Below are 23,254 nucleotides of genomic sequence, written 5' to 3'. Positions count from 1 at the left end.
GTCCGGAGTGCGACTCCTGGAATAAGGTGCAGTGGGTGCGATACGGCACCAAGAAGAAGAAGGCCTCTCGACGTTCTCCTAGGAAGCCCAATGTCTCTTCGCCTCTCGCTTTGCCCGGCGTCCCGTCGGACAGTCTCTCTCTGCCGTCTTCCCCTACCCAGTGTAGGGGTCGAGGTAAGTCAGTTGCGGGGAAGCAGCCTGTGGTCCTTCCCCAGGAGTCTGATTTACCTGACAGTGGGATTGTGTCTTCGATCCAGGCAAGTGGGGGGCCTGAGGGAGGGGCGGGTGTGTGTTCGGGGGACGGAGCCCTGGCCAAAGCAGGTCCCGTTTCGTCGGACGATCCTATGTGGTGTAAAATGGCTGCAGTCTCTTCTCCCGCTTCTTGGGCAGGTTTTTCAGGTGCGTCAGCAGCCGAGGGTGCCACCGAGAAGGAGGACTCGCCGCCGTCACACACCCTCGTGTTGGCACCTCCGAAGACGCCCTTCAGATCTCCCCTGAGGATGGAAGAGGAGTTTGAGACCTGGTTCCCCAGCGAGGAGCTCCCCCGCTCCCCTCCAACGCCTTCAGCTACGTTCCCGGCCGTCTTCCTGGAGCCTTCGTCGCCGACCGAACACCATGTGGAACGACCAGCAACGAGGCGCGACTCAGGCCCTTCAGCGAGGTCCTACAGGTCTTCGGGCTCCTCGGTCGAGGCCTACTCCTACTCATCGGAAGATGGAGCCCCAAGGGGCCATAAGAGACAGCGAGATAGGTCCCGCATTAGGCGATCTCGCTCACGTTCCCGTTCAAGATCCCGCCACGTGAGTAGACGTTCTAGATCCCCCAGGAGGAAGTCTAGGAGAAGCGTTTCGCCGGAGGAAGAATGGGTGCGGGTCTCCATCCCCCGTAGCCAACTCCTGGGGGCTGCAGCAGTCCCGGGCACCTCGGGATGGCTCCCTAGGTCCCTCTCACCGGTAGGTTTTGTCTCCAGCAGCAAGTATGACCGACGGAGGGACTCGTCTCATCAGGCACCAAGGGACAGGCATAAGTCCGTGAAGGTTCCGACTCCATCCGCCCAGCGGAGAGAGTCGCCCCTTTGGTCTGGCAGCCGCGTCCCGGCCTCAAGATCTACAATGTATCGTCCGGAGCGATAGAAACTCCTTTCCTCGACGGGCAAGCCCGCAGACCCCTGGTACGCCGGAAGAAGGGATAAATCCAGGACGGAGGCCTCCGTTCCAGCGGCGATGCCCGACCTACTACCTTAAGCGAGGAGACTGAACCACTCCAGGAAGATGCCTCCTCCACGTACGACTCCCCCGTCGGAGGTCCTCCGTCACGAAAACTGGAGCGCCCAACGGAGAATGTAGAGGACAGGGAAGAAGGTTCACCAGCGGAAGTTTCAGCATACAGGAGGGTGATAGGCCTCATCAGGCGTCACCATAGGCTGGACGAACCTAAGCCCTCTACCACAAAGTCTGGCTCTCGAGCCTCAGCAGGCTGGTGGATGCGCCTGTACAACAGAGACCCTCGCTAGCCCTCCCGTTGGCTAAGGATGTGAAGCTGGGATTGGCGCACGTTAAGATCGTGTCCAATCATGCGGAAGCTCCCAAGACTTCTCCAGGGCCTGAAGACAGAGCCGGTTCTACCTCCCAAAAGGACACCGCGGGGGGCCCTGTGTGGTGGAACCAGCAATCGCCATCTTGGGACAAGGAGCAGCAGAGGATAGGGCTACCACTGCCCCGGCGGAGACTTCCATGATGGAGGAGCTGGCCAAGGACTTGGTTCATGTGTCATCGTGGCTGGATTGGTGGGCCTACACGCTGGTAGGGTTCCAGTCCTCGCACGACCTCAAAATCCCGGAGAATCAGGCCCTGAAGTTCCTTTCCTATCAATCCATATCACAGGCCGCCAACTAGATACTGAGGAAAAGACACTGTGCTCAGCAAACTAGTAAGGCAGCTCCCTGACAGAGAAGCGAGGTTCCTGAGGAGCCTTCTACTGTGCGACGACTCGGTGTTCCCCCTCAAGGAGGTGGAAGAGACGGTGGAGAGGGTTAGGAAACTAAAGGATGCAGGAGAACCCAGACCCCCTCCAGCGAGAAGACCCGCCCATAGAAGGACACCCTCCGACGTCCCTCTCCCCCCTCGCGCCTCACCTAACCAGCCCAGGAGAGACGCTCCTGCTACATCCTGGCAGCAACCTTCGCAGCCCTCCCGTAGAGGAACGTCGGCTGCGCAGCCAGCCTTCAGGCCCTCCTATTCGGCTGCCAGAAGAGGTTGGTCGGGCCGCGCCTCTCGAAGGAGATAGGGAGAGAGGCCCCCTACTCCTGCCGAAGCCTCAGGTGGGGGGATGCCTCAAACATTCTTGGCAAGCATGGCGAGACCACGGATCAGACCCGTGGACCGTGGCAGTCCTGAAAGAAGGGTACAGGTTGCCCTTCCTGGTGGACCCCCCCCCCACCTCTGATACCAGATCTACAGGCGGAATGGTTGGCACCGAGAGACCCCTTGAGAAGGACGGCCCTACAAGAAGAGGTCTCTGCGATGTTGGCGAAAGGGGCAATGGAGCCAGTCAAGAAGCCTGGTCCAGGGTTCTACAGCAGACTCTTCCTGGTGGAGAAAGCGACAGGGGCCTGGAGACCAGTCATAGACCTCTCAGCCCTCAACAGGTTCGTGTGCAAGACCGACTTCAAGATGGACACCCCAAAGTCGGTCCTAGCAGCCTTGAGGGAAGGAGACTTGATGATGTCCATAGACCTCAAGGACGCATACTTCCAGATCCCTGTCCACCCCTCCAGCAGGAAGTACCTAAGGGTAAAATGGGGTACCTAAACGTTGCAGTTCAAGACCCTCTGCTTCGGTCTGACCAAAGTCCCTCAGGTCTTCACAAGGGTCTTCGCAACAGTCTCAGCCTGGGCACACAAACAGGGCATCCGCCTGATTCGGTACCTGGACGACTGGTTGTTGCTTTCAGCCTCAGGGGAAGTACTGAGGGAGCAAGGTGCGAAGCTCCTGCAGTTCTGCAACGTCCTGGGTATCACCATCAACCTGGAGAAGTCCCAACTGATACCCTCCACCAGGATGACCTACCTCGGGATGGTCCTGGATTCCCGGTTGGAGAGAGCCTTTCCTTCCGCGGAGAGATTGGACAACTTGGACCAGATCCTACGGCCCTTCCTGTCAGATCAGCCCAGGAGAGCCAGGGACTGGCAGAGGCTAATAGGCCACCTCGTGTCATTAGAGAAGCTAGTCCCACAGGGGAGACTCAAACTCAGGGGAGTACAATGGAACCTGAAGGAGGCATGGAACCAGAGAGACTCCCGCACAAGGTGGTCACGATGTCCCCAGAGATGAAGGAGGTTCTCAAGTGGTGGCACGACAAATCAAACACCCTCGAGGGGATGCCCTTCGCAGCCGACCCTCCGGAGATGCTCCTGTTCACGGACGCATCCAAGGAGGGTTGGGGTGCTCATCTCCTCGACAGCACAGCGAGAGGAAGGTGGGTAGCCGAAGAGAAGAACCTGCACATTAACGTACTGGAAATGATGGCAGTGCAAAGGGCGTGCCTAGAGCTCATTCAGAGGGTCCGGGGAAACACCATGGCACTAATGTGTGACAACGCCATGGTGGTGGCCTACATAAAGAAGCAAGGAGGGTAAAATCAAAGGAGTTGTGCAACCTCACGGAGTTCCTGGAATGGGCCGAAATGGAGCAGATCAAGATCTCGGCCAGATTCATTCCAGGGAAGAGAAACGTCCTACCCGACAGCCTCGGCAGAATGGGTCAAGTGGTAGGGTCCGAGTAGTCCTAGCACCCAGAAGTGGCCATGACTCTTGATTCAGAAGTGGGGCTCGCCAGTGATGGACCTCTTCGCCACGAGACTGAACGCACAGCTCCCCGTGTTTTGTTCTCCTGTGCCAGATCCGGGGGCGGCGTTCGAGGACGCCTTCCAGCACCCTTGGGACAACCTCGACGTTTATGCCTTCCCTCCCTTCGGAATGCTCAGGCAAGTCCTCAACAGGGTGAGGCGAGTGGACAACCTGTGGATGACTTTGGTAGTGCCCTGGTGGCCGGAGAGAGAGTGGTTCGCGGATCTAAAGGAACTGGCGCACCTTCCACCTTGCCCCTTCCGGACAGACCAGACCTTCTCCGGCAACCACACTTTCAAAGGTTCCACGAAAACCCTCGGTCCCTCTGCCTTCACGCGTGGAGGTTATCGAGCGTCTCCTGAGGAAGGAAGGGTATTCGGCGAAGATGGCAACAAGGATGTCAGGGTACCTGAGACGGTCGTCAGCCGCTGTGTACCTGGCGAAATGGGCTACCTTTACAAAGTGGTGCGTCGCGAAGAACATCAAGCCGTTGAAAGCCTCCATTCCGGAGATAGCTGACTTCCTAGTCTATCTCAGGGACGAGGTAAATATGTCCATCCCAGCCATTAAAGGAGTATGAGCCGCCCTAGGACAAGTCTTCCTCCTGAAGGGCATCAACCTGGGTTCCTCCAGACACATCTCGATGCTCATCAAGAGCTTCGAGCAATCGTGCCCCCCTCAGGCAGTTAGGGTGCCCCAGTGGGACGTGGCTAGAGTCCTGCAGATGCTGTCAGAACCTCCCTTCGAACCCCTAAAGGACATCTTGGACAAGGAGCTCACCCTCAAGACAGTTTTTCTGTTAGCGCTGGGATCAGCAAAACGGGTAGGGGAGCTTCATGGACTTTCATACGAGGTGTCACACTCGAAGGGCTGGCGGGAAGCTACCTTCAGGTTCGTACCATCCTTCGTGGCCAAAACCCAGAACCCAGCAGTCTGGGACCCCAAGTTTGAAGATTCTCGGTGCTGGCAATCCCACATTCGGACAACCCGAGGGACTTGCGGCTGTGCCCGGTCAGAGCAGTACGGAAGTACTTGGAGAGGACAGCCAGACTTCGACCCGAAATCAAGAGTCTGTTCGTTTCTTCAGGATTAGTAAAGAAACCAATCTCCAAAAATACCATCTCCTTCTGGCTACGGCAGGTGATCATGAGAGCCTACAGTAGTGTAGGGATTCCTCTTCCGGGTAAACCTAGATCCCATGGCATCAGAGGGCTTAGTACTTCATTGGCCTTTGAGAAGAACATGGCAGTCGGCCAAATCCTGAGGGCAGGTACTTGGTCTAGTCAGTCAACCTTCACAGCTCACTACTTGAAGGAGTGTTCGAGGAGGTCCCTGGACAGATTCTCTCTCGGTCCCGTCATTTCAGCACTTCAAAAGATTTAAAGGTGTAGCCCCAGGGAAACCACGGGTAGTAAGTCCAAGAGACACAGGTTCCTTCCTTAACCCCCCGCCCTGTTCCCTTATTACCTTCCCTGAAATGACCCTGAAATCCTTCAACTTCCATGGGATACATCGTCAGTGAATGAATTTGTCTCCAAGGATTTTTACAGAGGCGAGTTACTTAGACACTAAGATAATTTTTTGGGGTAGTTTTCCCTATTTCTCGTGTTTTCTCTTAGAGGGTCAGCAGAACCTAGCCTCCTATCTAGGTTCCCCTTTTCTCTCCTCATCACGGTCTCTGGGTCCTGTGGGACACTCCCACCTCCTAAGGTATAACTCTCCTAAGGAAGTAGTTCGAGGTAAGTACACCGTGTTGGAACAAATCACAAATTTTAAGCAATTGTATTTTTCATAACAGTACTTACCTCGAACTACTTTCGGGTTATGGCCCGCCCATCCTTCCCCGAGTGCCTTACAGGACTTCTACTATCTGTCCAAACTTACTGGAGATCGAGACCTGAGCAAGCATGCTCTCTGACCCCGGGTCGTCTCTGAGCGCGTATCACTCCGCCAGAGATTACCCCGCATAGAAAACGGGAGTTGGGTAAACTACACAAAATTCTGGTCGGATGGGAGGAGATCCCAGATACTCCTAAGAAAGTAGTTCGAGGTAAATACTGTTAGGAAAAATACAGATTACTTAAAATTTGTGATTTTGTTAATTGTTCTTCGTTTGTAGGAGGAAAAAAAGGTTATGGCAATGGACCTAGGTTTGTAGGAGGCAAGAAAAGGTTGGGTCAATGATCCTAGCTTTGTAGGAGGTTATAAAGATTTCAATGTCAATGATCTTAAGATTGTAAGAGACCAAAAAAGGTCAATTGTTCTTGGTTTGTAGGAGGTAAGAAAAGGTTGTGTCAATGATCCTAGGTTTGTAAGAGGCGATACAGATTTGTGTCAATGATCCTAGGATAATAGGAGCCAAGAAAAGGGTGTGAAAATTGTTCTTGGTTTGTGGGAAGCAATAAAGATTGTCAATGAAAGTAGTTTTGTAGGAACTGATAAAATACTGCGTTAATTTTCTTTGGTTTGTAGAAGGGGAGAAAATATTCGGTGTAAATGGTTCTAGATTTGTAGGAGGCGATAAAATTTCCAGTGTAAAAAATTCTAGGTTTGTAGAGGAGGAAAAAGGTTACGTCAGGGTCCTAAGTTTGTAGGAGACAAGAAAAGGTTTTGACAATGGTCCGAGGTTTGCAGGAGGCGAGGAAAGGTGTTAATGGTCCTAGGTTTGTAGGGGACGAGGAAAGATTGTGTCAATGGTCCTGAGTTTGTAGGAGGCAAGGAAAGGTTGTGTTAATGGTCCTAGGTTTGTAAGAGGCAAAAAAAGGTTGTGACAATAGTCGTACGTTTGTAGGAGACGAAGAAAGGTGGTGTCAATGGTCCTAGGTTTGTAGGAGGCGAGGAAAGTTTGTGTCAATGGTCCTAGTTTGTAGGAGGCAAGAAAAGGTTGTGACAATGGTCCTAGGTTTGCAGAAAGCGAGGAAAGGCTGTGACAGTGGTCCTAGGTTTGCAGGAGGCAAGAAAAGATTGTGACAGTGGTTCTAGGTTTGTAGGAGGCAAGGAAAGGTTATGTTAATCGTCCTAGGTTTGTAGGGGACGAGGAAATGTTGTGTCAATGGTCCTAGTTTTGTAGGATGCGAGCTTGACTGTATCTTCTTTCTCACCTTTAACCCTACATTAAGAAGGCATCCTCTTGCACCAAACCTCTTCTCTTGCCATCTAATTCTCCGATTCCCTCTCGATCTTTCCTCGCTAACAGGTTCCTCCCCAGCCCTCCTCATTTCCTCCCCACACCATCTCAGTCGTGACACTTTGATCACCTCTGTAATCTTTATTACAACTCGTTGCATGACAGAAACGAATAGGGTTGCCTGGGCGTATAGTAAGAACATTAAATGATAGGTTACAAATTAAATGGTTTATTGTTGTGGTAAAGCTTTGTGGATTTATAATGTCCCTGTGCATTAAAGTATTGGAATAACTCAAAGTAAAATTTTAATATATCCAAATGCCCAATTTTTTGTCACTTTTTCTCCGAGTCTTTCCATCCTTCAACATTTTTTTTTTCTCCTATGCTAAGTATCTAGCTCTAACATTACTCTGCGATAATCTGGATATTAGCTTTCATCTCCTTCCAACTAAAATCAATTGTTTATTTTCATAATTATTTTACTTGTCCTTATATTCATTTATAATAATAATCATAAATATCAAATTAATGGGAGTAGTCATCTAATACTCTGGTGGTTCTTTCCAATTACACAGCTGTCTTTGATATGGCCCCACTTCAATTTTAATTAAATGCTCATAACCAAATTCACTACACACAATTTCCAACTGATCCGCCAAATGTTTCTCTCATTTCATTCTAACTTCCCTTGTTAATCCTCTCTCTTCACCTTATCTCTCCACCTTATTTCTCTATCATTTTCCGATACCCTTATAATCGAATTTTGGGTCTTGTGTACCTTTGGAAACGTACACCACATTGTCTTCCCACACATTCCCTAACACATCAATCAAAGGGATATTGCCATTATAGCAGTTCTCCTTAAGTAGGGAATTATAATGTCCACCACCGAAGCCCTGTGAATGAAGTAAATGCTTACTACTTAAAGTATACTAGACCAAAATCTTGTACAACTAGCCAGAATATCTTGAAAATACTCCAAGAAAACAATAGTTGCCAGTTGTTTAAGACAGTGATAAACATTCATGAATTTCATTACTTTTATGATAGTTTCGCGTATATGGGAGTAAATACAACCACCTTCCTTATGGATCTTCATTTCTTACGATCATTCTGAAGTACTCGCGTATATGGGAGTAAATACAACCACCTTCCTTATGGATCTTCATTTCTTACGATCATTCTGAAGTACTTATTTGAAGGTTGAGCACTCAAATACTTACTTTACGGGTTGGTTTTTTTTCTGGTCTTTTTCACTAGGGGAACCCTACCCCCTATTATTAAAATCTAGCTAATAACTCTGAAGGTCCATATTTTGTCTCTTATTTCTCTATGCATCTATAATGCCAGGGGCTGGTGCAGATATGGGGACAGTTGCAGGTATACACACACAAATAAATATGAAGGCGAAAGAGCAAATATAATAGAAAAGTTGGATTTTTTAATGGCAGAATTCCGGGAAATGAAGAAAAGAACATCATATCAGAACAGGAAGGAAGCATGGGAGAATCCATATTATTACCAATATTAAATAATGGGGATGAAACACAAACCATAATAGTAATGAATGCACAGGGTTTAGTCACGAGTAACTCTAAAAGGAAAATAGAGTTCTTAGAAGAACTAACCCAAATTGAAAAAATAGATATATTAAATATAAGTGAAACATGGTATTCCCAAGAGACTGGCAGTGATGACCAGATAAAGGGTTTCCAAACTTATAGATCAGACAGAAAAAATAGGAATCAAGGGGGAACCGCAATATATGGAAGAGACATAAATCAAGGAAAAGTATGTGAAAAATACAGCAACACAGAATGTGAATTGATTGCGGTAGAATTTGAATTTGAAAAACTAATGAATATTGTAGTTTACAGACCCCCAAACACTAAGGAGTTTGACATAATAATAGAAAAAATAGATGATATATGTAGAAACCATAAAGACTGGAATATACTCCTATCCGGAGATTTTAACTTTCCTTTCGTGGATTGGAAAGAACGGATAGAAGAAAGTGGTTGTATGTATACATATAAAAAAGATAGTAATAGTAGCGCAGAAGATAAGAGGCAATTTGAAAAGCTTCAAGATATGCTATTAGAACATAATATGCAACAAATAAACCACATTCCAACAAGAAAGGAAAATGTCCTAGATCTAGTATTTGTGAATGAGGTGAATTATGTTAAAGAAATAATAGTGTATAACACGGGAATTTCAGACCACAATGTCATAGAATTGATAGTTCATTCCAAAGCAAGTGATCACAGAATTAATAAAAGCACAAAACTTTGGGAAGGATATGGAAAATATAACTTTTACAGTAAGAATATAAAATGGTCAGAAATAAATGAAGAACTGAATAAAGAATGGAAAAATGTATTTATAAGTGATAATATACAGGTAAATACGGATATACTGTACAAAATACTGGAGAAAATTGTTGAAAAATATGTACCGAAAAAAAACAATAAACAAAAGACGTGCATACCAAGAGACAGAAGGATCTTATTTCAGAAAATTAAAAAGTGGAAGAAAAATCTTGCAAAAGAAAAAAATGTGTGGAAAATGAGGGAAATAAAATGTAAGATAGAAAATGCAGAACAAAAGATTATACAGTCGAAAGAAAATGAAAAAAGGGACTTAGAAGAAAGGACACTTCAAAATATAAAAAGAAACCCCAAAGTACTTTACTCCTATGCAAAAAAGATGAATAAAAGGAGAATAGAAATAGGCCCTCTAAGAATTGAAGGACGGCTAACGAATGAAAAAAAGGAAATATGCAACATATTAGCAGAAAAATATGAGAGTGAGTTCACGCCAAGAATTGCGAATGAGAATAATGAAACAGAAATGAGAGAAGAAAATGTTGAATATCTAACGGATATAGATATTAATGAAGCAGATATTGTCACGGCTATAAACGAAATTAAAAATGGATCGGCAGCCGGACCAGATGGAGTCCCAGCGATTTTGTTAAAAAAAACTGCAAACACTATCGCGAAGCCACTTGCAATACTGCTAAGACAGAGTATAGATATGAGCGAGATATATGTTAAACATAAATTAGCTTATATAACCCCTATCTTCAAAAGTGGATCAAGACTAGAGGCAAGCAATTATAGACCTGTTAGTCTAACATCACATATTATGAAAGTGTATGAGAGGGTAATAAAAAAGAAAATAATGAACCATTTGGTCAAAAATAATTTGTTTAATATGGGTCAACACGGTTTCGTACCTGGAAAAAGTACACAGACCCAACTGATAGCTCACTATGAAAACATATACAATAATATGATAAATGAAAAAGACACAGATGTGATCTATCTAGATTTTGCAAAAGCCTTTGACAAGGTAGACCATAACATATTGGAGAAAAAAATGAGAAAGCATAATATTGTGGGAAAGATAGGAAAATGGGTAAAAGAATTCCTGCAAAACAGAAAACAGATAGTGGTTGCAAATGACGAGAAATCAGATGAAGCCCAGGTAATATCTGGTGTGCCCCAAGGTACGGTATTAGCTGCACTGCTATTTGTTATTATGATCTCAGACATAGACTGTGATGTTGAAAACTCCGTAGTGAGAAGTTTCGCCGATGACACAAGAATAAGTAGAGAAATTACTTGTGATGAAGATAGGAACTCACTACAAAGAGATCTAAACAAAATATATGAATGGGCGGAGATAAATAGGATGGTATTTAACTCCGATAAATTCGAATCAATAAATTATGGAAACAGAGAAGGAATGGTGTATGCATACAAGGGACCTAATAATGAGACAATCACAAACAAGGAAGCAATTAAAGACCTTGGTGTAATTTTAAATAGGAATATGTTATGCAACGACCAAATAGCAACACTGTTGGCTAAATGTAAAGCAAAAATGGGAATGTTATTCAGACACTTTAAAACAAGAAAAGCTGAACACATGATTATGCTTTACAAAACTTATGTGCGTAGTACACTCGAGTACTGCAATGTGATATGGTACCCACACTACCAAAAGGATATTGCGCAAATAGAGAGTGTACAAAGGTCCTATACTGCTAGAATAGAAGAAGTTAAGGACCTTGATTACTGGGAAAGACTGCAATTTTTAAAACTATACAGTCTAGAAAGGAGAAGAGAACGCTACATGATAATACAAGCATGGAAGCAAATAGAAAGAATTGCTGAAAACATCATGGAGCTTAAAGTATCAGAAAGAGCAAGCCGAGGTAGATTAATAGTGCCAAAAAGCATTCCAGGTAAACTGAGAAAGGCGCACAGGACATTAATCCACTACGCACCAGCATCGATAATGCAGCGACTATTTAATGTGCTGCCAGCTCATCTAAGAAACATATCAGGAGTGAGCGTAGATGCGTTTAAAAATCAGCTCGATAAGTACCTAAGATGCATCCCAGACCATCCAAGACTGGAAGATGCAAAATACACCGGAAGATGTATTAGCAACTCTCTGGTGGATATACAAGGTGCCTCACACTGAGGGACCTGGGGGAACCCAAACAAAAAATAAGGCAATAAGGGTAAGGTAAGGTAAGACCCCTTTCTCCAATCATTCCCGGATAATAGTTTTGGCATGTCTCCTAAAATATTTAAACCTTAGTGAGGCATTTCTTTGTCACCCTATCATCGCATTTCTTTGTCACCCTATCATCTTAATGTTATTACTATATAAAGAGGTGTATTTATATTGTCAAACTTTAGTCAGTACCAATATAACTAAATACTGTCCCAGACAAATTAGCGAGCATTCTAGTTTGTGTGTGGAAGCTTATGTTCCTTTCTCGCTTATGGTACTTTATAATGTTGTTTACTGCCACATTTTATTACTTTGACAAGTTTCAGCCTTTATAAACTGGGGCAAAGTTTCCTATGTTTTCTTTACAGATCTCCAGAATATTGTTTATTCATAAATGAGGCCAACCATTAAATAATTATATACCAACGATATTCATATTCATATTTCTAGGGTGTGTGATATTGTAAAGTAAAGTTTGTTTCAATATTGCTCATTTGATGTTAGCACTAAGTTTAGAAAATGCAGTTTCAGAAAGGTGATGGGCGGACTGGTCTTCCCGAACCGGACGGTTGTAGAAGAGAACTGGAAGTCAACTACCCAATTGAGCAACCCGACACAGAAAGGTCTGCAAACCTATCTTTAAAAGTTCAAAACATATTCGAGAACTAGGCAACTCAGGTGGAAATCCTACTAGTTTGGAACAATCAACCGACTCTAACAATACTTTCTGAATAAAGAGTTACAAGAATTGACTATTTACTTCTCATTAACCTATTATCTGTTTAGTCCAAAAATAAAATAAACAGCTTATTTAAAACATTTATTATATTAATAAAAGTAAATAGCTCTTTACAAACTTTCTCTTACAAATAATGCAAAAAGACATTTCAATATTATTACAAATTCACAAAAAACAAAAGTTATAATGGTGAAGAAGGAAGAATGTTTAGTTATGCTGCACCGAGACTCAACGACCTTCCACTTGATGTCAAGAATAGCAAAACAGTGGCAGCTTTCAAGAAAAACCTGAAGACTTCTCTTTTTTTAGTGTTATAACAGTGACCTGACAACTATTAAGCCTGAATACAAATGCTAGTGAAATAACTAATAAGATACAGAGCAAAAGATTAACTGGAAAGAAATTATTTTCACACACCAAGGCCCGCCTGAACAGGCTTTATTGTCTGATGGAGGGCGAGAAATAAACCCGTAAAGGTAAGTAAGTGAATCACCAAAAAAACTTTCGCTGGGGCTGCTGCCACCACAGCAAAAAAAAAAAAAAAAAAAAAAAAAAATCAATGTTTATCAAATTAATAGAAGTGTCCAGAAACTGCGTAATTTATGCCCTGGATTACCGGCTTTATACATGTACATCGTTGATTTGCGGCGATCCTCTTCTCTCGTCTCCACTCACCTCGTCGTACGCTCTTCGAGCTCTGAAGGATTTATCTGTAAAATAAAAAAAATCACATTTAAGTTTCTTAAGTGTATTCAAAGAAATACTGACAGGTGTATTCAAAGAAATACTGACAAATGTTTCAATGATTCTTAGGGATAAAGATGTTTTTAAGGAGGAAGAGGTACGTTCCAAAGATTACACAGAATCAACATAAATGCAAATCCTAAAACATTACTTATCTACTAACTATTGAAGCTCAAATCCTCATGAGAAAAAATGGAAATGCTGCAATCTCATTTTGCATGCAAATATAAAGGAAAATGTAAAAATTATAACCAGGGTCTCAGATCAAAGCACAGAAAACGCTTAATTCCTTCTCGTTTAACATTGCCAACAAATACTAAATTGAATTTATATTTACTTTTCAAAGTCTTACGAGATAAAAACAAATAATCGAGTCTAAACACTTGTTAGTATAGGGACAAGTTAGTTATGTCAGTAAGTGTAATAAGGATTAACTTTTTAGTTCAAAATTAAGAAAAAGCCAGCATTAAAGCACAGATATGCAAGAATTAAAAGGCAGAGAGCCAAAGACTAGAACCAAGAAAGACAGGTAGGCTACCAAGAGAAAAGGAGACAGGAACCGAGAGAGAGACATGATCCAAGAAAGACAAGAGGGACCAAGAAAGGGACAGAAACCGAGAGAATAAAAAGAGACAAACCAAGAGAGAAAGGCAGGAACCGAGAAAGAAAAAGAGACAGGAACCGAGAGAGAAAGAGACAGAAACCGAGAGAGATAGAGACAGGAACCAAGAGAGATAGAGACAGGAACCGAGAGAAAATAGACAGAAACCGAGAGAGAACAAGTCTAACGAGATAAAAACAGATAATCGAGCCTAAACACTTGTTAGTATGCAAGCCAAGGAAGATATGACGGGCGAAAGCATATAATAAAACTATAGGGACAAGTTGGTTACGTCAGTAAGTGTAGAACTATAATATATTCGTGTAATAAGGATAACATATTTCAAAATTAAGAAAAATCTGGCATTAAAACACAGATATGCAAGATTTAAAAGGGGGAGAGAGAGAGAGAGAGAGAGAGAGAGAGAGAGAGAGAGAGAGAGAGAGAGAGAGAGAGAGAGAGAGATTTATACAATGAGAAACTGAGAGGGAAGAGCAAAAGGTAGTGGTATAAAAAGATATAAAGGACAGAGAGAGGATGAAACCGAGAGAAAAAGAGAGACAGGAACGGAGCGAGAGACTAGAACCAAGAGAGGTACCAAGACAAAAAATGACAGAAACAAAGAAAAGGAGACAGAAATCGAAAGAAAAAATAAAATCGAGAGAAAAAGACAAACCGAGAGAAAAAGACAAACCGAGAGAGAAAAAGACACAAACCGAGAGAAAAAAAGACTGGAACCAAGAGAAAAAAAAAAACTAGAACCAAGAAAAAAAACTGGAACCGAGAGAAAGAAAAACGAACCGAGAGAGAAAGAGAGACTGGAACCGAGAGAGAAAGAGAGACTGGAACCGAGAGAGAAAGAGAGACTGGAACCGAGAGAGAAAAAGAGACTGGAACCGAGAGAAAAACAGAAAGAGAGACTGGAACCGAGAGAAAAACAGAAAAAGAGAGAGGAACCAAAAGAGAAAAAGAGACTGGAACCGAAAAAAAAAAGAGACTGGAACCAAAAGAGAAAAAAGACTGGAACCAAGAGAGAAAAAGAGACAGGAACCGAGAGAGAAAAAGAGACTGGAACCGAGAGAGAAAAAGAGACTGGAACCGAGAGAAAAAGAGACAAACCGAGAGAAAAAGAGACAAACCGAGAGAAAAAAAAAACGAGAAAAAAAAACGAGAAAAAAAAAACGAGAAAAAAAATAGACTGGAACCGAGAGAAAAAGAGACAGGAACCAAGAGAAAAAGAGACAGGAACCAAGAGAAAAAGACTAGCCAAGAGAGAAAGACAGGAACCAAGAGAAAAAGACAGGAACCAAGAGAAAAAGACAGGAACCAAGAGAAAAAGACAGGAATCGAGACATTAAAAGAGACAGGAATCGAGACATTAAAAGAGACAGGAATCAAGACACTAAAAGAGAGACAGGAATCGAGACACTAAAAGAGAGACAGGAACCGAGACAGATAGAGAGACAGGAACCGAGACAGAAAGAGAGACAGGAACAGAGAATAAGAGACAGGAACAGAGAAAAAGAAAAAGGAACCGAGAGAAAAAGACAGGAACCGAGAGAAAAAGAAAAAGGAACCGAGAGAAAAAGAAAAAGGAACCGAGAGAAAAAGAAAAAGGAACCGAGAGAAAAAGACAGGAACCGAGAGAAAAAGACAGGAACCGAGAGAAAAAGACAGGAACCGAGAGAAAAAGAGAAGGGAACCAAGAGAAAAAGAGAAGGGAACCAAGAGAAAAAGATACAGGAACCGAGGGAGAAAAAGAGAAGAACCGTAAAAAAACGAGGAACCAAAAGAAACAAAGATGAGAAACCAAGAGAGAAAAAGAGACAGGAACCGAGACACTAAAAGAGAGACAGGAATCGAGACAGAAAGACAGACGGGAACCAAGACAGAAAAAGAGACATGAACCAAGGGAGAAAAAGAGACAGGAACCAAGAGAGAAAAAGAGACAGGAACCAAGAGAGAAAAAGACAGGAACTGAGAGAAAGAGAGACAGGAACTGAGAGAAAGAGACAGGAACCAAGAGAAAGAGAGACAGGAACCGAGAGAAAGAGAGACAGGAACCGAGAGAAAGACAGGAACCGAGAGAAAAAGAGAGAAGAACCATGAAAAAAACGAGGAACCAAAACAAACAAAGACGAGGAACCAAGAGAGAAAAAGAGACAGGAACCGAGAGAGGAAAAGAGACTGGAACCAAGAGAGAAAAAGAGACAGGAACCAAGAGAGAAAAAGAGACAGGAACCGAGAGAGAAAAAGACAGGAACCGAGAGAGAAAAAGAGACAGGAACCGAGAGAAAAAGAGACAGGAACCGAGAGAAAAAGAGACAGGAACCGAGAGAGAAAAAGAGACAAACCATGACAATAAGAAAAGAAGATCAGAGAGGGAAAGAGACTGGAACCGAGAGAAAAAGACGAACCATGAAAAGACGACAAAAATATCCGAGAGGAAAAGAGACTGGAACTAGAAGAGAAAGAGAGACAGGAAAAGAAAAACAAAAAATAAACAGGAACCTAGAGAGAAAAAGAGACAGGAACCTAGAGAGAAAAAGAGAGATACCTAGAGAGAAAATGAGACAGGAACCTAGAGAGAAAGACAGAGGAACCTAGAGAGAAAAAGAGACAGGAACCTAGAGAGAAAAAGAGACAGGAACCTAGAGAGAAAAAGACAGAGGAACCTAGAGAGAAAAAGAGACAGGAACCGAGAGAAAAAGAGACAGGAACCGAGAGAAAAAGAGACAGGAACCGAGAGACAAAAAAGAGACAGGAACCGAGAGAGAAAGAGACAGGAATCGAGACAGAAAGAGACAGGAACCAAGAGAAAGAGACAGGAACCAAGAGAAAGAGAGGGTAACTGGGAGAAAGACAGAAACCGAGAGAAAAAGTCAGGAACCAAGAGAAAAACAAAACTGGAACCGAGAAAAAAAAACTGGAACCAAGAGAAAAAAAAACTGGAACCGAGAGAAAGAGAGACTGGAACCGAGAGAGAAAGAGAGACTGGAACCGAGAGAGAAAAAGAGACTGGAACCGAGAGAAAAAGAGACTGGAACCGAGAGAAAAACAGAAAAAGAGACTGGAACCGAGAGAAAAACAGAAAAAGAGACTGGAACCGAGAGAAAAACAGAAAAAGAGACAGGAACCAAAAGAGAAAAACAGACCGGAACTAAGAGAGAAAAAGAGACTGGAATCAAGAGAGAAAAAGAGACTGGAACCGAAAGAAAAAAAAAAAAGAGACTGGAACCGAGAAAAAAAAGACTGGAACCGAGAGAAAAAAAGAGACAGGAACTGAGAGAGAAAAGAGACAGGAACCGAGAGAAAAAGAGACAGGAACCGAGAGAAAAAGAGACAGGAACCGAGAGAAAAAGAGACAAACCGAGAGAAAAAAAAACGAGAAAAAAATAGACTGGAACCGAGAGAAAAAGAGACAGGAACCAAGAGAAAAAGATGAGCCAAGAGAGAAAAAGACGAACCAAGAGAGAAAAAGACAGGAACCAAGAAAAAAAGACAGGAACCAAGAAAAAAAGACAGGAACCAAGAGAAAAAGACAGGAACCAAGAGAAAAAGGCAGGAACCGAGACACTAAAAGAGACAGGAACCGAGTCACTAAAAGAGAGACAGGAATCGAGACAGAAAGAGAGACAGGAATCGAGACAGAAAGAGAGACAGGAATCGAGACAGAAAGAGAGACAGGAACCGAGACAGATAGAGAGACAGGAACTGAGACAGAAAGAGAGACAAAAAGAGAGACAGGAACAGAGAAAGAGACAGGAACCGAGAAAAAGAAAAAGGAACCGAGATAAAAAGACAGGAACCGAGATAAAAAGACAGGAACCGAGAGAAAAAGACAGGAACCGAGAGAAAAAGACAGGAACCGAGAGAAAAACACAGGAACCGAGAGAAAAACACAGGAACCAAGAGAAAAAGAGAAGGGAACCAAGAGAAAAAGAGAAGGGAACCAAGAGAAAAAGAGACAGGAACCGAGGGAGAAAAAGAGAAGAACCGTAAAAAAACGAGGAACCAAAAGAAACAAAGATGAGAAACCAAGAGAGAAAAAGAGACAGGAACCGAGACACTAAAAGAGAGACAGGAATCGAGACAGAAAGACAGACGGGAACCAAGACAGAAAAAGAGACATGAACCAAGGGAGAAAAAGAGACAGGAACCAAGAGAGAAAAAGAGACAGGAACCAAGAGAGAAAAAGACAGGAACTGAGAGAAAGAGAGACAGGAACTGAGAGAAAGAGAGACAGGAACTGAGAGAAAGAGAGACAGGAACTGAGAGAAAGAGACAGGAACCAAGAGAAAGAGAGACAGGAACCGAGAGAAAGAGAGACAGGAACCGAGAGAAAGACAGGAACCGAGAGAAAAAGAGAGAAGAACCATGAAAAAAACGAGGAACCAAAACAAACAAAGACGAGGAACCAAGAGAGAAAAAGAGACAGGAACCGAGAGAGGAAAAGAGACTGGAACCAAGAGAGAAAAAGAGACAGGAACCAAGAGAGAAAAAGAGACAGGAACCGAGAGAGAAAAAGACAGGAACCGAGAGAGAAAAAGAGACAGGAACCGAGAGAGAAAAAGAGACAGGAACCGAGAGAGAAAAAGAGACAAACCATGACAATAAGAAAAGAAGATCAGAGAGGGAAAGAGACTGGAACCGAGAGAAAAAGACGAACCATGAAAAGACGACAAAAATATCCGAGAGGAAAAGAGACTGGAACTAGAAGAGAAAGAGAGACAGGAAAAGAAAAACAAAAAATAAACAGGAACCTAGAGAGAAAAAGAGACAGGAACCTAGAGAGAAAAAGAGAGATACCTAGAGAGAAAATGAGACAGGAACCTAGAGAGAAAAAGACAGAGGAACCTAGAGAGAAAAAGAGACAGGAACCTAGAGAGAAAAAGAGACAGGAACCTAGAGAGAAAAAGACAGAGGAACCTAGAGAGAAAAAGAGACAGGAACCGAGAGAAAAAGAGACAGGAACCGAGAGAAAAAGAGACAGGAACTGAGAGACAAAAAAGAGACAGGAACCGAGAGAGAAAGAGACAGGAATCGAGACAGAAAGAGACAGGAACCAAGAGAAAGAGACAGGAACCAAGAGAAAGAGAGGGTAACTGGGAGAAAGACAGAAACCGAGAGAAAAAGTCAGGAACCAAGAGAAAAACAAAACTGGAACCGAGAAAAAAAAACTGGAACCAAGAGAAAAAAAAACTGGAACCGAGAGAAAGAGAGACTGGAATCGAGAGAGAAAGAGAGACTGGAACCGAGAGAGAAAAAGAGACTGGAACCGAGAGAAAAAGAGACTGGAACCGAGAGAAAAAGAGACTGGAACCGAGACACTAAAAGAGAGACAGGAATCGAGACAGAAAGAGAGACAGGAACCGAGACAGAAAGAGAGACAGGAACCGAGACAGAAAGAGAGACGGGAACCGAGACAGAAAAAGAGACTGGAACCAAGAGAGAAAAAGAGACAGGAACCAAGAGAGAAAAAAGAGACAGGAACCAAGAGAGAGAAAAAGAGACAGGAACCGAGAGAAAAAGACAGAAACCGAGAGAAAAAGAGAAGAACCATGAAAAAAAGAGAAGAACCATGAAAAAAAACGAGGAACCAAAGCAAACAAAGACGAGGAACCAAGAGAGAAAAAGAAACAGGAACCGAGAGAGGAAAAGAGACTGGAACCGAGAGAAAAAGAGACAGGAACCAAGAGAGAAAGAGAGACAGGAACCGAGAGAGAGAGAGAGAGAGAGACAGGAACCAAGAGAGAAAAAGACTGGAACCGAGAGAGAATAACAGACAAACCATGACAAAAAGAAAAGAAAAGAAGATCAGAGAGGGAAAGAGACTGGAACCGAGAGAAAAAGACGAACCATGTAAAATAGACAAAAATATCCGAGAGGAAAAGAGACTGGAACTAAGAAAGAAAGAGAGACAGGAAAAGAAAACCAAAAAATAAACAGGAACCTAGAGAGAAAAAGAGACAGGAACCTAGAGAGAAAAAGAGAGAGATACCTAGAGAGAAAAAGAGAGACAGGAACCTAGAGAGAAAAAGAGAGACAGGAACCTAGAGAGAAAAAGAGAGACAGGAACCTAGAGAGAAAAAGACAGAGGAACCTAGAGACAAAAAGAGACAGGAACCGAGACAAAAAAGAGACAGGAACTGAGAGACAAAAAAGAGACAGGAACCGAGAAAGAGAGACAGGAATCGAGACAGAAAGAGACAGGAACCAAGAGAAAAAGACAGGAACAAAGAGAGGGGAACTGGGAGAAAGACAGAAACCGAGAGAAAAAGACAGGAACCGAGAGAAAAAAAAAACTGGAATCAAGAGAAAAAAAAACTGGAACAGAGAGAAAGAGAGACTGGAACCGAGAGAGAAAGAGAGACTGGAACCGAGAGAAAAAGTGACTGGAACCGAGAGAGAAAGAGACTGGAACCGAGAGAAAAAGACTGGAACCGAGAGAAAAACAGAAAAAGAGACTGGAACGGAGAAAAACAGAAAAAGAGACTGGAACGGAGAGAAAAACAGAAAAAGAGACTGGAACGGAGAGAAAAACAGAAAAAGAGACAGGAACCAAAAGAGAAAAAGAGACCGGAACCAAGAGAGAAAAAGAGACTGGAACCACGAGAGAAAAAGAGACTGGAACCACGAGAGAAAAAGAGACTGGAACCGAAAGAGAAAAAAAGAGACTGGAACCAAAAGAAAAAAAAGACTGGAACCAAAAGAAAAAAAAGACTGGAACCGAGAGAAAAAGAGACAAACCGAGAGAAAAAGAGACAAACCGAGAAAAAAAACGAGAGAGAAAAAAAAACGAGAAAAAAAAAAAAACGAGAGAAAAAAAATAGACTGGAACCGAGAGAAAAAGACAGGAACCAAGAGAAAAAGACGAACCAAGAGAGAAAAAGACGAACCAAGAGAAAAAGACAGGAACCGAGACACTAAAAGAGACAGGAACCGAGACACTAAAAGAGAGACAGGAACCGAGACAGATAGAGAGACAGGAACCGAGACAGAAAGAGACAGAGGAACAGGGAAAGAAAGACAGGAACCGAGAGAAAAATACAGGAACCAAGAGAAAAAGACAGGAACCGAGAGAAAAATAGAAGGGAACCAAGAGAAAAAGAGAAGGGAACCAAGAGAAAAAGAGAAGGGAACCAAGAGAAAAAGAAAAGGGAACCAAGAGAAAAAGAAAAGGGAACCAAGAGAAAAAGAAAAGGGAACCAAGAGAAAAAGAAAAGGGAACCAAGAGAAAAAGAGACAGGAACCGAGGGAGAAAAAGAGAAGAACCATAAAAAAACGAAGAACCAAAAGAAACAAAGATGAGAAACCAAGAGAGAAAAAGAGACAGGAACCGAGACACTAAAAGAGAGACAGGAATCGAGACAGAAAGAGAGACAGGAACCGAGACACTAAAAGAGAGACAGGAATCGAGACACTAAAAGAGAGACAGGAATCGAGACAGGAATCGAGACAGAAAGAGAGACAGGAATCGAGACAGAAAGAGAGACAGGAACCAAGAGAGAGAAAAAGAGACGGGAACCAAGAGAGAGAAAAAGAGACAGGAACCAAGAGAGAGAAAAAGAGACAGGAACCAAGAGAGAGAAAAAGAGACAGGAACTGAGAGAAAAAGAGACAGGAACCGAGAGAAAAAGAGAGAAGAACCATGAAAAAAACGAGGAACCAAAACAAACAAAGACGAGGAACGAAGAGAGAAAAAGAGACAGGAAGCGAGAGAGGAAAAGAGACTGGAACCGAGAGAAAAAGAGACAGGAACCAAGAGACAAAAAAGAGACAGGAACCAAGAGAGAAAAAGAGACAGGAACCGAGAGAGAAAAAGAGACAGGAACCGAGAGAGAAAAAGAGACAGGAACCAAGAGAGTAAAAGACTGGAACCGAGAGAGAATAACGGACAAACCATGACAAAAAGAAAAGAAGATCAGAGAGGGAAAGAGACTGGAACCGAGAGAAAAAGACGAACCATGAAAAAAAGACAAAAATATCCGAGAGGATAAGAGACTGGAACTAAAAGAGAAAGAGAGACAGGAAAAGAAAAAATATAAACAGAATCCGAGAGAGAAAGACAGGAACCTAGAGAGAAAAGGAGACAGGAACCTAGAGAGAAAAATAGAGACAGGAACCTAGAGAGAAAAAGAGAGACAGGAACCTAGAGAGAAAAAGAGAGACAGGAACCTAGAGAGACAGGAACCTAGAGAGACAGAGGAACCTAGAAAAAGAGACAGGAACCGAGAGACAAAAAAGAGACAGGAACCGAGAGACAAAAAAGAGATAGGAACCGAGAGAGAAAGAGACAGGAATCGAGACAGAAAGAGACAGGAACCAAGAGAAAAAGACAGGAACCAAGAGAAAAAGACAGGAACCAAGAGAAAAAGACAGGAACCAAGAGAAAAAGACAGGAACCAAGAGAAAGAGAGGGGAACTGAGAGAGAGACAGAAACCGAGAGAAAAAGACAGAAACCGAAAGAAAAAGACAGAAACCGAAAGAAAAAGACAGGAACCAAGAAACAAAAAGGGACAGGAATCAAGAAACAAAGAGACAGGAACACCCCCAAAAAAACAAGAGACAGGAACTGAGAAAAAAAAGACAGAACTGAGAAAAAAAAGACAGAACTGAGAAAAAAAAGACAGGAACCGAAAAAAAAACACGAACCGAAAAAAAAACACGAACCGAGAAAAAAAAACACGAACCGAGAAAAAAAAAACACGAACCGAGAAAAAAAGAGACAGGAACTGAGAGAGTAACTGACAGGAACAGAGAGAGAGAGAGAGACAGGAACCGAAATAGAAAAGAGAGACGGGAACCGAGACAGAAAGAGACAGGAACCGAGACAGAAAGAGACAGAAACCGAGAGAAAGAGACAGAAACCGAGAGAAAGACAGAAACCGAGAGAAAGACAGCAACCGAGAGAAAAAGACAGCAACCGAGAGAAAAAGACAGCAACCGAGAGAAAAAGAGACAGGAACTAAGAAAAAGATGAACTGAAAGAACAAAAGAGTCGGAACCGGGAGAAAAAGACAGAAACAAAGAGAAAAAGAGACAGGAACCGAGAGAAAAAGAGACAGGAACCGAGAGAATAAGAGACAGGAAATGAGAGAAAAAAAAGACAGGAACCGATAGAAAGAACGAACACATGAACGAATTAAGAAAAAAAAAAAAAGGACAGGAATGAAGAAAGAAGACATGAACGAAGAAAGGAAAAAAGACAGGAACCAAGAAAGATAGAAGACATGAACGAAGAAAAGACAGCAACCGAGAGAAAAAGACAGGAATCGAGAGAAAAAGAGACAGGAACTAAGAAAAAGATGAACTGAAAGAACAAAAGAGTCGGGAACCGGGAGAAAAAGACAGAAACAAAGAGAAAAAGAGACAGGAACCGAGAGAAAAAGAGACAGGAACCGAGAGAATAAGAGACAGGAAATGAGAGAAAAAAAAGACAGGAACCGATAGAAAGAACGAAGAAAGAAAAAAAAAAAGGACAATAATGAAGAAAGAAGACATGAACGAAGAAAGGAAAAAAGACTGGAACCAAGAAAGATAGAAGACATGAACGAAGAAAAGACAGCAACCGAGAGAAAAAGACAGGAATCGAGAGAAAAAGAGACAGGAACTAAGAAAAAGATGAACTGAAAGAACAAAAGAGTCGGGAACCGGGAGAA

General features: G+C 43.0%; 1 protein-coding gene, 1 long non-coding RNA gene and 1 pseudogene across 5 annotated transcripts in view; all 3 read left to right on the top strand.

The window, feature by feature from the left end:
- Positions 1-12,120, top strand: part of LOC137657026 (uncharacterized) — a 43,753-nt gene extending 31,633 nt beyond the window's left edge. For all 4 annotated transcript variants that reach the window (XR_011047080.1, XR_011047083.1, XR_011047081.1 and 1 more), the window contains exon 4: positions 12,033-12,120. This is a non-coding gene — a long non-coding RNA (uncharacterized lncRNA). The remainder of the gene's footprint in view (positions 1-12,032) is intronic.
- Positions 12,121-12,129: 9 nt separating this feature from the next.
- On the top strand, positions 12,130-18,308 carry LOC137657240 (octapeptide-repeat protein T2-like). Its single transcript, XM_068391579.1, has 3 exons — positions 12,130-12,556; positions 17,417-17,589; positions 17,983-18,308. The coding sequence occupies exons 1-3, from the start codon at positions 12,450-12,452 to the stop codon at positions 18,306-18,308; spliced, it is 606 nt and encodes a 201-aa protein (XP_068247680.1). The 5' UTR covers positions 12,130-12,449.
- A 289-nt stretch (positions 18,309-18,597) lies between these two features.
- On the top strand, positions 18,598-23,032 carry LOC137657239 (splicing regulatory glutamine/lysine-rich protein 1-like; annotated as a pseudogene).
- Positions 23,033-23,254: the final 222 nt, after the last annotated feature.

Source organism: Palaemon carinicauda, chromosome 18 (assembly GCF_036898095.1).
Source record: "Palaemon carinicauda isolate YSFRI2023 chromosome 18, ASM3689809v2, whole genome shotgun sequence".
Taxonomy (NCBI): domain Eukaryota; kingdom Metazoa; phylum Arthropoda; class Malacostraca; order Decapoda; family Palaemonidae; genus Palaemon; species Palaemon carinicauda.
This window is presented reverse-complemented; position numbering and strand designations above follow the sequence as displayed.

What these genes read in the sequence shown, in the direction of transcription:
- LOC137657240 (XM_068391579.1), top strand. Translation starts at nt 12,450, where the DNA reads ATGTTTAGTTATGCTGCACCGAGACTCAACGACCTTCCACTTGATGTC. An exon ending in AAGACTTCTCTTTTTTTAGT is followed by an intron (nt 12,557 to 17,416) that starts GTTATAACAGTG and finishes ATAAAAAGACAG; the next exon opens with GAACCGAGAGAAAAAGACAG. An exon ending in GGGAGAAAAAGAGAAGAACC is followed by an intron (nt 17,590 to 17,982) that starts GTAAAAAAACGA and finishes GAAAAAAACGAG; the next exon opens with GAACCAAAACAAACAAAGAC.